This window comes from Molothrus aeneus, unplaced genomic scaffold, assembly GCF_037042795.1.
Source record: "Molothrus aeneus isolate 106 unplaced genomic scaffold, BPBGC_Maene_1.0 scaffold_30, whole genome shotgun sequence".
Lineage (NCBI taxonomy): Eukaryota > Metazoa > Chordata > Aves > Passeriformes > Icteridae > Molothrus > Molothrus aeneus.
In genome coordinates this window covers 2,437,949-2,450,568 of record NW_027098964.1, presented here as the reverse complement: position 1 = coordinate 2,450,568, position 12,620 = coordinate 2,437,949, and the positions used below count along the sequence as shown (strand labels likewise).

At 51.7% G+C, this 12,620-nt stretch overlaps 1 protein-coding gene across 1 annotated transcript; it reads left to right on the top strand.

Moving 5' to 3' along the window:
- Window positions 1–4,276: 4,276 nt before the first annotated feature.
- Window positions 4,277–12,154, top strand: LOC136570201 (WD repeat-containing protein 74-like). The gene is made up of 11 exons (XM_066570689.1): window positions 4,277–6,321; window positions 6,899–7,005; window positions 7,095–7,216; window positions 7,534–7,597; window positions 8,290–8,439; window positions 9,251–9,352; window positions 9,789–9,889; window positions 10,365–10,420; window positions 11,135–11,274; window positions 11,802–11,858; window positions 11,950–12,154. Exons 1-11 carry the CDS (start codon window positions 6,054–6,056, stop codon window positions 12,070–12,072), a joined length of 1,290 nt encoding a protein of 429 aa, XP_066426786.1. The 5' UTR covers window positions 4,277–6,053; the 3' UTR covers window positions 12,073–12,154.
- The last annotated feature ends 466 nt before the right edge of the window (window positions 12,155–12,620 follow it).

Sequence of the window (12,620 nt, the reverse complement as noted above, 5' to 3'; positions counted from 1 at the left end):
ATAAATGCTCTAAAAATAAAAAAAAATTAAATCTAAAAATTAAATAAAAAAGAAAATTAAATAATTTTAAAATGCTTTAAAAATAGAAAAATTTAAAAAAAAATTAAATAAAAATTAAATTAAAAAAATAAAATTAATTAAAAATTATTAAAAAAACAAAATATAATCCGTAAAGTGCTGTAAAGTACCGTAAAAGTTCCATAAAAGGTAGTGCAGTAAAGCGCGACTGTCGTAAAACTGCCGTAAAGTGCGACTGTTGTGGTGTACGGCACCCTTTTAACGACAGTCGCGCTTTACGGCGCCTTTTACGACAGTCGCGCTTTACGGCACCTTTTGCGACAGTCGCACTTTACGGCAGTTTTGCGACAGTTTTGCTTTACGGCGCCTTTTGCGACAGTCGCGCTTTACGGCCCCTTTTACGACAGTCGCGCTTTACGGCACCTTTTATGGCAGCTTTTACGACAGTCTCGCTTTACGGCACCTTTTTGCGACAGTTTTACGACAGTCGCGCTTTACGGCAGTTTTGCGACAGCCGCGCTTTACGGCACCTTTTACGACAGTTTTGCGACAGTCGCGCTTTACGGCACCTTTTGCGACAGTCGCACTTTACGGCAGTTTTGCGACAGTCGCGCTTTACGGCCCCTTTTACGACAGTCGCGCTTTACGGCAGCGTTTGCGACAGTCGCGCTTTACGGCACCTTTTACGACAGTCGCGCTTTGCGACACCTTTTGTGACAGTCGCGCTTTACGGCAGCGTTTGCGACAGTCGCGCTTTGCGACCCATTTTACGACAGTCGCGCTTTGCGACCCATTTTACGACAGTCGCGCTTTACGGCAGTTTTGCGACAGTCGCGCTTTACGGCGCCTTTTGCGACAGTCGCGCTTTACGACCCCGTTTACGACAATCGCCCTTTACGGCAGTTTTGCGACAGTCGCGATTTACGGCACATTTTGCGACAGTCGCCCTTTACGACAGTCGCGCTTTACGGCACCAACTTTTATGCAACTTTTATGGTACTTTACAAACTTTATGGGGGTTTTTTTTGTTTTTCATTTATTTTTTTATTTTTTTGTAAATTTTCATTTATTTTTATTTTTAATTTTTCTATCTTTAAAGCTTTTTATTTTATTGTTTTAATTTTATTTTTTATTTCATTTGTATTTTTAATTTTTCTATTTCTAAAGCTTTTTATTTCATTTTTTAATTGTATTTCTTACATAATTTTTATTTTTAATTTTTTTATTTTAAAACTTTTTATTTTTAATTTTTCTATTTTTTAAGCTTTTTATTTTATAATTTTTTTAATTTTTATTTTTAATTTTTCTATTTTTGAGGCTTTTAAAAATTTTTTTAAATTTAATTTTTATTTTTAATTTTTTATTTTTAAAGCTTTTTATTTTATTTTTTAATTTTATTTTTCATTCATTTTTATTTTTAATTTTTCTTTTTTTAAAGCTTTTTATTTTATAAATTTTTATGTATTTTTATTTTTAATTTTTCTAGTTTTGAGGCTTTTTTTAAATTTTATTTTTTGTTTAATTTTTATTTATAATTTTTTTATTTTTAAAGCTTTTTATTTTATTTTTTAATTTTATTTTTTATTCATTTTTATTTTTAATTTTTCTATTTTTAAAGCTTTTTTATTTTTAAAGCTTTTTATTTTGTTTTTTATTTTGCTTTTTATTTTTAATTTTTCTATTTTTTAGGCTTTTTTAAAATTTTTGTAATTTCATTTTTTATTTGATTTTTATTTTTAAATTTTCTATTTTTAAAGCTTTTTATTTTGTTTTTTAACTTTATTTCTTATATAATTTTTTAAATTTTTTTTATTTTTAAAATTTTTTTTTTTTAATTATTCTTTTTTTGAAGCTTTTCATTTTTTATTTATTATTTAATTTTTATTTTTAATGTTTTTATTTTTTAGGCTTTTTTTTGTTTTTTAATTTAATTTTTAATTTAATATTTATTTTTATTTTTTTATTTTTAAAGCTATTTATTTTATTTTTTAATTTTATTTTTATTTTTAATTTTTCTTTTTTAAAGCTTTTTATTTTATTTTTTAATTTTATTTTGTATTTTTTAAATTTATTTTTAAAGCTTTTTATTTTGTTTTTTTAGTTTTATTTTTTATTTAATTTTTATTTTTAATTCTTCTTTTTTTAAAGCTTTTTGTAAAAATTTTTTTTATTTTTATTTTTAATTTTTATATTTTTAAAACTTCCCTTTTTTATTTTTTACTTAATTTTTATTTTTAATTTTTCTATTTTTAATGCTTTTTTCTTTTTTTTCAATTTTTAAAGCTTTTATTTTTTAAATTTTTTTTATTTATCTTTTTTTTTAATTTTTCTATTTTTAAAGCATTTATTTTATTTTTTTATATAATTTTATTTTAAATTTTTCTATTTTTAAAGCATTTATTTTATTTTTTAATTTTATTTTTTAAATTTTATTTTAAATTTTTCTATTTTTAAAGCTTTTGATTTTATTTTTTTAATTTTATTTTTTATTTAATTTTTTTAAATTTTTTTATTTTAAAGTTTTTTTTAAATTTTTTTTTTCTTTAATTTTTATTTTTGTTTTCTATTTTTAAAGCTTTTTTTTTTATTTGATTTGGTGCTGCCCAGACCAACTCAAGCTGGTGATTGTGGTGGTGTTTGAGGGTCTTGCATTACGGCACTGCCTTTTATGGAACTTTTACAGCACATTACAGCACTTTTCAGTTTTTATTTTGTTTTCCCTTTATTTTAAATTTGTTTTGTTATTTTAATTTTATTTAATTTTTATTTTTAATTTTTCTATTTTTAAAGCTTTTTTTTTTTTATATTATTTGGTGCTGCCCAAACCTGCTGTAGTGCATTTTTATACTTTGTAATACTTTGAAGTCATTTTGTTTTGTATCCCCATATTTTTCCCAAATGGTTTATCCCAAACTGTACCCCCCTCCCTTTACCTGTGTTATCCCTCTCCCGGGATGAGATCATCCCCAAACCCCACCCTGGCTCTCTGTCAATCACTCAGCCTCCCATCCCCCCCATGCAGAAGTTTCAGTCCAAGTCGTCGAGTGATCAGCCAGAGGCCGGGGGTCAGCCCCCCAAGCCTTGCCCCATACGCTGTCCTGTATGTCTGGATCCCCCAGTACCCATCCCTTAGGGTCACTTAATGGTTGGTAGGATGTTATCTACTGTCGGTTTCCACCTCCCTTTAAAGGTGACCTTGGCACATCTCCCGGGGCTCTCAGCAGGAGCCCCCTGAGGTGCAGGAGCTCCTTTGGGACTCTCAGCAGGAGCCCCCTGAGGTGCAGGAGCTCCTTTGGGACTCTTAATAAAACCTTGGATTAACCCCTGCTAAGAGTCGGCCCTTTATCATCTACTGCTGTCTCTGGTGTCTCTTGTGCTGCACAGGGGCCCAGCCCAGGTGCCCTCAGCACCCTCGGGGCACACACAGAGAGTGTCTCCCCCCAGCCCAGGTGCCCTCAGCACCCTCGGGGCACACACAGAGAGTGTCTCCCCCCAGCCCAGGTGCCCTCAGCACCCTCGGGGCACAGGGAGTGTCTCCCCCCAGCCCAGGTGCCCTCAGCACCCTCGGGGCACACACAGAGAGTGTCTCCCCCCAGCCCAGGTGCCCTCAGTACCCTCGGGGCACACACAGAGAGTGTCTCCCCCCAGCCCAGGTGCCCTCAGTACCCTCGGGGCACACACAGAGAGTGTCTCCCCCCAGCCCAGGTGCCCTCAGCACCCTCGGGGCACACACAGAGGGTGTCTCCCCCCAGCCCAGGTGCCCTCAGCACCCTCGGGGCACAGAGGGTGTCTCCCCCCAGCCCAGGTGCCCTCAGCACCCTCGGGGCACACACAGAGAGTGTCTCCCCCCAGCCCAGGTGCCCTCAGTACCCTCGGGGCACACACAGAGAGTGTCTCCCCCCAGCCCAGGTGCCCTCAGTACCCTCGGGGCACACACAGAGAGTGTCTCCCCCCAGCCCAGGTGCCCTCAGCACCCTCGGGGCACACACAGAGGGTGTCTCCCCCCAGCCCAGGTGCCCTCAGCACCCTCGGGGCACAGAGGGTGTCTCCCCCCAGCCCAGGTGCCCTCAGCACCCTCGGGGCACACACAGAGAGTGTCTCCCCCCAGCCCAGGTGCCCTCAGCACCCTCGGGGCACACACAGAGAGTGTCTCCCCCCAGCCCAGGTGCCCTCAGCACCCTCGGGGCACAGAGGGTGTCTCCCCGCTCTCGGCCGTGTTGGGGCTGCCCCCCCGGTCTCTGCCGACTCGGGACCGGCCCAGGGTTCCTGAGGGGCTCGCACAAACCCGCTCGGCCGCTGATTGTGGTGGTGTTTGAGGGTCCTCCAGGACAAGGGAGGAGACGAGAATCTTGACTCCACCTTTCAGAAGGCTGAAATATTATTTTATGATCTCTATTATATTAAAAGAAAATGAGATATTAGAACTACACTAAAAGAGCAAGGAGACATCAGAAAGCTGGAAAGGAATGAATAATAAAAACCTGGGACTGATCACAGCCCCGACACCGCTGGACCATGATTGGTCATCAAGTAGAAACAATGCACAGGAGACCAACCCAAGATGCCCCTGTTGCTAAACCATCTCCAGCCCACACTCCACAGCCAGCAGATTGTTATTGGTTCCATTTCTGTTCTGAGGCTTCTCAGGAGAAAAATCCCAGCAAAAGGATTTTCATCAAACACCTCAGTGCCAGGTGATGGCACAGGCAGCATGGGCTGGCAGAGGTCACTGTGTCATCCCTGCCAGCCCAGGTGTCACAGCAAGGAGGAGAGAGTTCACCCTGTGCTCACCCTGCAATACAGAGCAATACAACACAACACACACATTAACACAAGATTATAACCTTTTTCTGTTTTCATTACTTGTGGATTTATTGTTACAGGACACCCAAAACAACAAAAGCACACAAAAAACAGCACTCACCTACCATTAACACCCCCTTCACATTACACACAAACTCACCATCCCTCTGATCACAACTGCTAAATTACAGCCCAGCAATCCTTGGTCCTCGGGAACGTGGTTCCCGGGAGCCTCGAAAAAAATCCTCCTGCCTGACGAGAACCCCGGTCCCTGGATGGTCCACACCCAAACTTTGGCGATGAACGTCGCCTCGCAGACTGACCGGGACCCGGGAAAAAAAACCCAGCTGTGGGGAAAAAAAAAAACCAAACCAGCGGGGGATTTTTTATTCTAAATTTAAACGGAACGGGAGCGAGTCCTGAGAGCCACAGCCACAGACGGCCTGGAGGGGACATTGGGGACAATGGGGACATTGGGGACATCACTGGGGACACTCAGGGACAGAGTCCTGGGAGCCACAGCCACAGACGGCCTGGGGGGGACAATGGGGACACTGGGGACACTCAGGGACATTGGGGACAGTGAGGACATCGGGGACATCCCCGGGGATTTGGGGACACTGCAAGGATCGGGCACAGCCCCAGTGTCCCCAGGCTCAGCCCTCCCAGTCCCCCCAGTGTCCCCCCAGTGTCCCCAGTGTCCCCTCTGTCCCCAGTGTCCCCAGTCCATCCCAGTGTCCCCCCAGTGTCCCCTCTGTCCCCACCTCCACGTTGCTCCAGCGCAGAGCTCGGTTGAAATCCTCCACGGTGAGGCGGCGGCGCCGAGTGTGCTTCAGGAACTGGGAACTGTTCTGGGGAACAACGGGGAAAAATGGGGAAAAAACGGGAAAAATGGGAAAAACAGGACATGAGAGACTGGGAGCTGTTCTGGGAATGGGGAAAAACGGGAAAAATGGGAAATGAAGAATGGGGAAAAACGGGAAACGAGGAACTGGGAACGGGGATGGGAACGGGCACAATGGGAATGGGAATGGGGACGGGAATGGGGGAATGGGAACAGGATCAGGGTACCCCCGGTCCCCCCGGTACCCCCCGGTAACCTCGGTAACTCCGATACCCCCCAGTCCATCCGGTATGCCGGTACCTCCGTGGCCTCCCGCAGCCGGTAGCACACATCCTCGGCCAGCAGCGCCGCCACCTCATCGCTGAGCTCCACGCCGGCGCTCTCGGCCATGAGCCGCACCGAGTCCCGGGGCAGCTCCACGAAGCGCCGCTCCTCCCGCTCCGCCATGGCGGGGCCGGCCACGCCCACGAGGGGTGGGGTTATGCAAATAAGAGCGGCGTGGGGAGTGCCGGGAGCTCCCCGGAACTTTTCTGCCCCGGAACGCTCCGGCCGCGCTCGCTGTTCCCGCACCGGAAGGGTCGGGAGGACTCCCAAGATGGCGGCGCCCGCGCGGTTGTGTCACGTTTGGGTGGGAGCCGAGACCGGAGCCCTTAAAGGTGGGGGGGGGATCCTGAGGGGTCTGGGGGGGTCTTGGGGGGTTCGAGGAGAGTCCTGAGGTGGGATTCGAGAGGGTTCCGAGGGAGTTCCGGGGACCGGGAGGGGCCTTTGGGGGGTCCCGGGGGTGTCCGGGAAGACACTGAGGGTTTGGGGGGTGAATTTGGGGGTCGCGGGGGAGTTCCCGGGGGGTCTTGGGATGTTCGGGGTGGTCCTGGGGGGTCTCGGGGTGATCCTAAGGTTCTCGGGGGGGGGGGAGTCCTGGCGGTTTTTGGGGGTCCCGGGGGGATCCTGATGTCCCGGGGAAGGGGCCCTGTGGGGGGAGGTTTGAGGGGTCCCGGGGGAGTTCGGGAGGTTTTGGGGGGGTCTTGAGAGGGTCCTGGTGCTTTTGGGGGGTCGAGGGGGGGGGCGCGAGGTCCTAGGGAGGGACTCTGGGGGGGTTTTTGGGGGTCCCGGGGGGATCCTGAGGTCCTGGGGAGGAGTTCTGGGGGGTCCCTGGGGGGCGGTTGGGGGGACTCTGGGTGGTTTTGGGGGGGTCCCGGGGGGGGGGGTGTCCCTGACTTTCCCCTCCCCCCCCAGGGGTGAACCTGCAGCGCCGAGAGGCCACGAACCACGCGGGGGGGGAGGGGCTGAGCCGGGCCCGGGGGGTCTCGGTGCTCACCTGGGGGGACCCCGCCCAGAGCCAGGTGAGTTGGGGGGGGTGGGGTTCTGGGTTCCTGGGGGGGCTCCCGTCGGTTTTGGGGGGTCCTGAACCCCCCCCCCCGTGCCCCCCCAGGTGCTGGTGGGAGCCCTGGATCGATCCCTGAGCGTTTTCAGCACCGAGGAAGGAAAATTCACCGGGGGGAGGCTCTGCCCGGGGGGGGGCGGCGCCTTCTGCGGCCTCGGGGTGCTGGGCAGGTAAGGGGGGGGTCCTGGGAGGGTCTCAGGGGGGTTTTGGGGGTCCTGGGGGGTCCTGGGAGGGTTTCAGGGGGGTTTTGGGGGTCCTGGGGGGTTTCAGGGGCGTTTTGGGGGTGCTGGGCAGGTAAGGGGGGGGTCCTGGGAGGGGCTGGGGGGGTCCTGGGAGGGTCTCAGGGCGGTTTTGGGGGTCCTGGGGGGGTTTTGGGGGTCCTGGGGGGGTTCGGGGGGGTTTTGGGGGGAATCTTGAGGGGTGGGGGATGGGTCAGAGGCCTTGGGGGGGTCCCCAAACCCCCCCTGACCCCCCCTGCCCCCCCCAGCTCTGTGGTCACCGCGGTGGAGTCGGGGCTGGTTCGGGTCTGGGGGCAGCAGGAGGATGAGGAGGTGAGTGGGGGCTCTGGGGGGGCTCTGGGGGGGTTTTGGGGTCCCCTCCAGACCCCTCCCCAATCCCAGCCCCTTTTGGGACCTTTAGGTGGGGTTGGATGTGCCAAAAATTGGGGATTTTGGGGGGATTTTTGGTGATTTTAGGGCAGTTGTTTAGCAGGGTTTGGGGTGGTTTGGGGGTTTGGGTTTTTGGGGGGGGGGTTTGGGGTGACCCCTCCCCATTTCCAGCCCCTGTAGGAGCCGGGGCTGAGCCAAAATTGGAGATTTTGGGGGGCTTTTTAATGGGGATTTTGAGCAGGGTTTGGGGTGGTTTGGGGGTGTTTTTGGGGGCAGTTTTGGGGGGGGGTTTTGGGGTGACCCCTCCCCATTTCCAGCCCCTGTAGGAGCCAGGGCTGCGCCAAAATTGGGGATTTTGAGGGGGATTTTTGGCGGATTTTTGGGGTGTTTTTCATGGAGGATTAGAGCAGGGTTTGGGGGTGTTTTTGGGGGTTTTTTTGGGGGGGGGAGTTTTGGGGTGACCCCTCCCCATTTCCAGCCCCTGCAGGAGCTGCAGGCGGGGCCGGGGCTGTGCCAGAATTGGGGATTTTTGGTGGATTTTGGGCAGATTTTTGGGGATTTTTCAATGGGGATTTTGAGCAGGGTTTGGGGTTATTTTGGGGGGGAGTTTTGGGGTAACTCCCCCCCATTTCCAGCCCCTGCAGGAGCTGCAGGCGGGGCCGGGGCTGTGCCGGATGCGCCAGGACCCCACGAGGCCTCACGTGGTGGGCACGGGGGGGAAGGAGAACGGGCTCAAGGTGTGGGACCTGCAGCGGCCCCAGGAGCCCCTGTTCCGCGCCAAGAACGTGAGTGGCACCCCAGAAATGCACCCCAAAAATACCTCAAAACAACCCCGAAAACATCCCAGATCCAAGGCCAAAATTACCCCAAAAGTACCCAAGAATTACCCTAGAAATACCCCAAAACCATCCCAAAAATACACCAAAACAACCCTGGAAATACCCCCAGAACAACCCCAAACATAACCAAAAGCTACTCTAGAAATACCCCAGAAACATCTCCAAAAACAACCCTTAAAATATCCCAAAACCACCCCAAAAACACCCCAGAAACAACCCCAAAATGTACCTCAAAACCCCACTGAAAATATCCCCAAACCAACCCTAAAAATACCCCAAAAATATCCCAAAAACGACCACAGAAATATCCCAAAAATACTCCGATAACACCTTAAAAAATACCCCAAAATAACCTTGAATGCAACCCCAAAACACCCTAAAAATATCCCAAAAACAACAACAAAAAAATACTCAAAAGCCACCCAAAAAATACCCCAAACCAACCCCAATCACGGCGCTAAAAATGCCCAAAAAATAGCCCAAAATATCCTAAAAATATCTCAAAAAAATACCCTGAAAACATCCCAAAACTACCTAAAAATTAACCCCCAAAATACCCCAAAAATATCTCAAAAAATGCTCCGAAAAAATCCCAAAAATACCCAAAACCGACCTCAATCGCGGCACTAAAAATACCCCAAAAATACCCCAAAAATATCCCCAAAATATCCCAAAATTACATAAAACCCCCCCGGAACGTCCCCAAATGTCCCCAAATGTCCCCAAATGTCCCCAAATGTCCCCACGTGTGCTGCAGGTGAGGAACGATTGGCTGGACCTGCGCGTGCCCGTCTGGGACCGCGACCTGCAGTTCCTGCCAGGGTCACAGAGAATCGTCACCTGCACGGGGCACGGCCAGGTGAGGGCACCTGGGGACACCTGGGGGCACCTGGGGTCACCTGGGGTCACCTGGGGTCACCTGCACGGGGCATGGCCAGGTGAGGGTACCTGGGGACATTGAGGGGACATCTGGGCACACCTGGGGTCACCTGGGGGTATCTGGGGTCACCTGCACAGGGCATGGGCAGGTGAGGGCACCTGGGGGCACCTGGGGACACCTGGGGACATTGGGGGTCACCTGGACAGGACATGGACAGGTGAGGAGGCATGGGGGGCATCTGGGGGGGGCATCTGGGGGGCATTGGGGTCATTTGGGGACACCTGGGGTCACCTGCACGGGGCACAACCAGGTGAGGGCACCTGGGGGCACCTGCAGTGCCCTCCCCATGTCCCTCCCTATCTTCACCTGTCCCCTCCTGTCCCCTCCTGTCCCCTCCTGTCCCCACCTGTCCCAGGTGCGTCTCTATGACCCCTCCTGTCCCCGGCGCCGCCCGGTGCTCGACGCCGCCTTTGGGGAGGCGCCGCTGACGGCGCTGGCGCTGCCCGAGGGGAACACGTCAGTGCTGGGGGGGCCTGGGGGGTCCTGGGGGGATTTTGGAGGATCCTGAGGGGGTTTTGGGGGAATTTTTAGGGGAATTTTGGGGGATCCTGGGGGGATTTGGGGGGGATTTCAAGGGGTGCTAAGGGGGTTTGGGGGGCCCTTGGGAGATTTTGGGGGATCCCTAGGGGGTTTTGGGGGGATTTTGGGTGGTCCTGGGGATTTTGTGGGGGTCCTGAGGGGATTTAGGGGGGATTTTAGGGGGTGCTAAGGGGGTTTGGGGGGTCCTGATGGGGATTTTGGGGTGTCCTGAGAGGATTTTTGAGGAGATTTTGGGGTTTTAAGGAGCCTTTTGGGGGGTCCTGAAGGGCTCTGAAAAGCCCCCAAGTGACCCTGGGGGGGTTTGGGGGTACCCGGGGTGAATTTGGGGTGCCCGGGATTGGGGTAGGGGGGTCCCACTGCCCCCCCCCAGCCCCATTTTCCCCCTCCCCAGCTCGGTGGTCGTGGGCAGCGCCCGGGGGGACGTGGCCGTGATCGACCTGCGCAAAGGTGAGGGGGGCCCGAGGGGTTTTGGGGGGTCCCGAGGGGTTTGGGGGGGCCCGAGGGGTTTTGGGGGGGCCCGAGGGATTTTGGGGGGTCCCAGGGGGAGATTTTGGGGGGATTTTGGGGGGATTCTTGGGGGGAATTGGAGGAATTTGGCGGGACTGGGGGAATTTGGGGTGGGGGGTCCTGGGGGGTCTGGAGGAGTCTTTGGGGGATTTTGGGGGTCCAGAGTGGATTTTGAGGGGGTCCCGGGGGTCTCTGACCCCCCCGTGCTCCCCCCAGGGTGGGTCCTGAGGGCCCTGAAGGGCTTTGCAGAGGGGTTTGGGGGGATTTTGGGGGGTCCCGATGGGGATTTTGGGGGTCCTGGGGGGTCTGTGCCCCCCTGACCCCCCCGTGCTCCCCCCAGGGTGGGTGCTGTGGGCAGTGAAGGGGTTAATGGGGGAGTCCTGGGGGGGATTTTGGGGGGGATTTTGTGGATCCTGGGTGGATTTTGTGGGGTTTTGGGGGTCCTGGGTGGATTTTGGGGAGGATTTTGGGGGTCCTGGGTGGATTTTGGGGAGGATTTTGTGGGATTTTGTGGATCCTGGGTGGATTTTGGGGGGGATTTTGTTGGATTTTGGGGGTCCTGGGTGGATTTTGGGGGGGATTTTGTTGGATTTTGGGGGTCCTGGGTGGATTTTGGGGGGTCTGTGCCCCCCTGACCCCCCGTGTCCCCCCCAGGGCGGGTCCTGAGGGCCCTCAAGGGCTTTGCTGGGGGGGTCCGGGGGCTGCAGTGCCACCCCCGCCTGCCCCTCGTGGCCTCCGTGGGCCTCGATCGCTTCCTGCGCCTGCACCGGCTGGACGGGCAGCTGTGCCACAAGGTGGGACCCCAAAACCCCCCCAGAATCACCCCAAAAACACCCCAGAAACACCTGGGAAACCCCCAAAATCACCCCAAAACCCCGGGACACCCCAAAACCCCCCCAAAATCACCCCAAAAACACCTGGGAAACTCCCAAAATCACCCCAAAACCCCTGGGACACCCCAAAATCACCCCAAAAACCCCCAAAATCACCCCAAAAACCCTGGGACACCCCCAAAAATCCCTGGGACACCCCCAAAATCACCCCAAAAACCCCTGGGACACCCCAAAATCACCCCAAAAACCCTTGGGACGCCCCAAAATCACCCAAAAAACCCCTGAGAGGTACCCAAAATCACCCCAAAAACCCTGGGACACCCCCAAAATCACCCGAAAAACCCTTGGGACACCCCCCCCCCCCACCCCCACCCCCCAAAACCCCCCCAGGACCTCCCCAAATTCCTGAGATTGACCCCAAACCCCCCAAAAAAACCCCAAACCCCCCCCAAATGCCCTGAGCCCCCCAAACCCCCCCTGTCCCCCAGGTGTACCTGAAGTCGCGCCTCACCTGCCTCCTGCTGAACACACACCTGGACTGGCAGGTGAGACCCCCACCCCAAATCGCTGTTGGGGGGTCTGGGGGTGCCCCCCACCCCTGTAACCCCCCCTCCCCCCATTTCCCGCTCCCCCCAGGCCCAGGAGGAGCCCCCTCCCCAAAAAGGGGTGAAGGACGAGGAGGGGGACGAGCTGTGGGACGCGCTCGAGTCCATCCCCACCCCCAAAAAGAGCAAAAAAAGGAAAATTTCGGGGCTTTGAGGGGTCCCAGGACCCCCCAAAACCCCCCCAGGCCCCCTCCCCCGCTGTATATAACGTCCAAAATGAGGGAAATAAACGGAATTTTGGGGTTTTTGGAGAAAAAACCGGGAATTTTGTGGGAAATTGGGGCTGGGGCTGCTGGGGTGGGTGGGGAGAGCACAAAGGGATTTTTGGGGCGCGGCCCCTTTAAATCTTTAGCTCCGCCCCTCAAGGGGTTTAGCCCCGCCCCCAGCGGTTAATTAATTGTGTTAATTAGCACCTCAGTAATTAGCAGGGTTACCCCCAGCAGGCAAATTTGGGGAGGGGTCTCCGCCGGATTTTTGAGGCGACAACAACGTCACTGAATCGCGATAGAGTGACGATAATTATTAATTACTAATTAATTATTAATTATTAACTAATAATTATTAATTTAACCTGGTGTTAATTAAATTGGGGCGATTAATTAATTTAGAGTGACTGATTAAACTGGGATGATGGGCGGAGCAGAGAGGAGGCTGCAGGAGCGACACCCAGCGATGGCAGCGTGGCTGCTATCGCGATATCAT

Excerpts from the sequence above, each read along its gene's own strand:
- LOC136570201 (XM_066570689.1), top strand. The coding sequence starts at position 6,054 with ATGAGCCGCACCGAGTCCCGGGGCAGCTCCACGAAGCGCCGCTCCTCC. Across the intron at positions 6,322-6,898 it reads CGAGACCGGAGCCCTTAAAG|GGGTGAACCTGCAGCGCCGA; the intron begins GTGGGGGGGGGA and ends CTCCCCCCCCAG. Across the intron at positions 9,890-10,364 it reads GCGCTGCCCGAGGGGAACAC|CTCGGTGGTCGTGGGCAGCG; the intron begins GTCAGTGCTGGG and ends CCCCCTCCCCAG.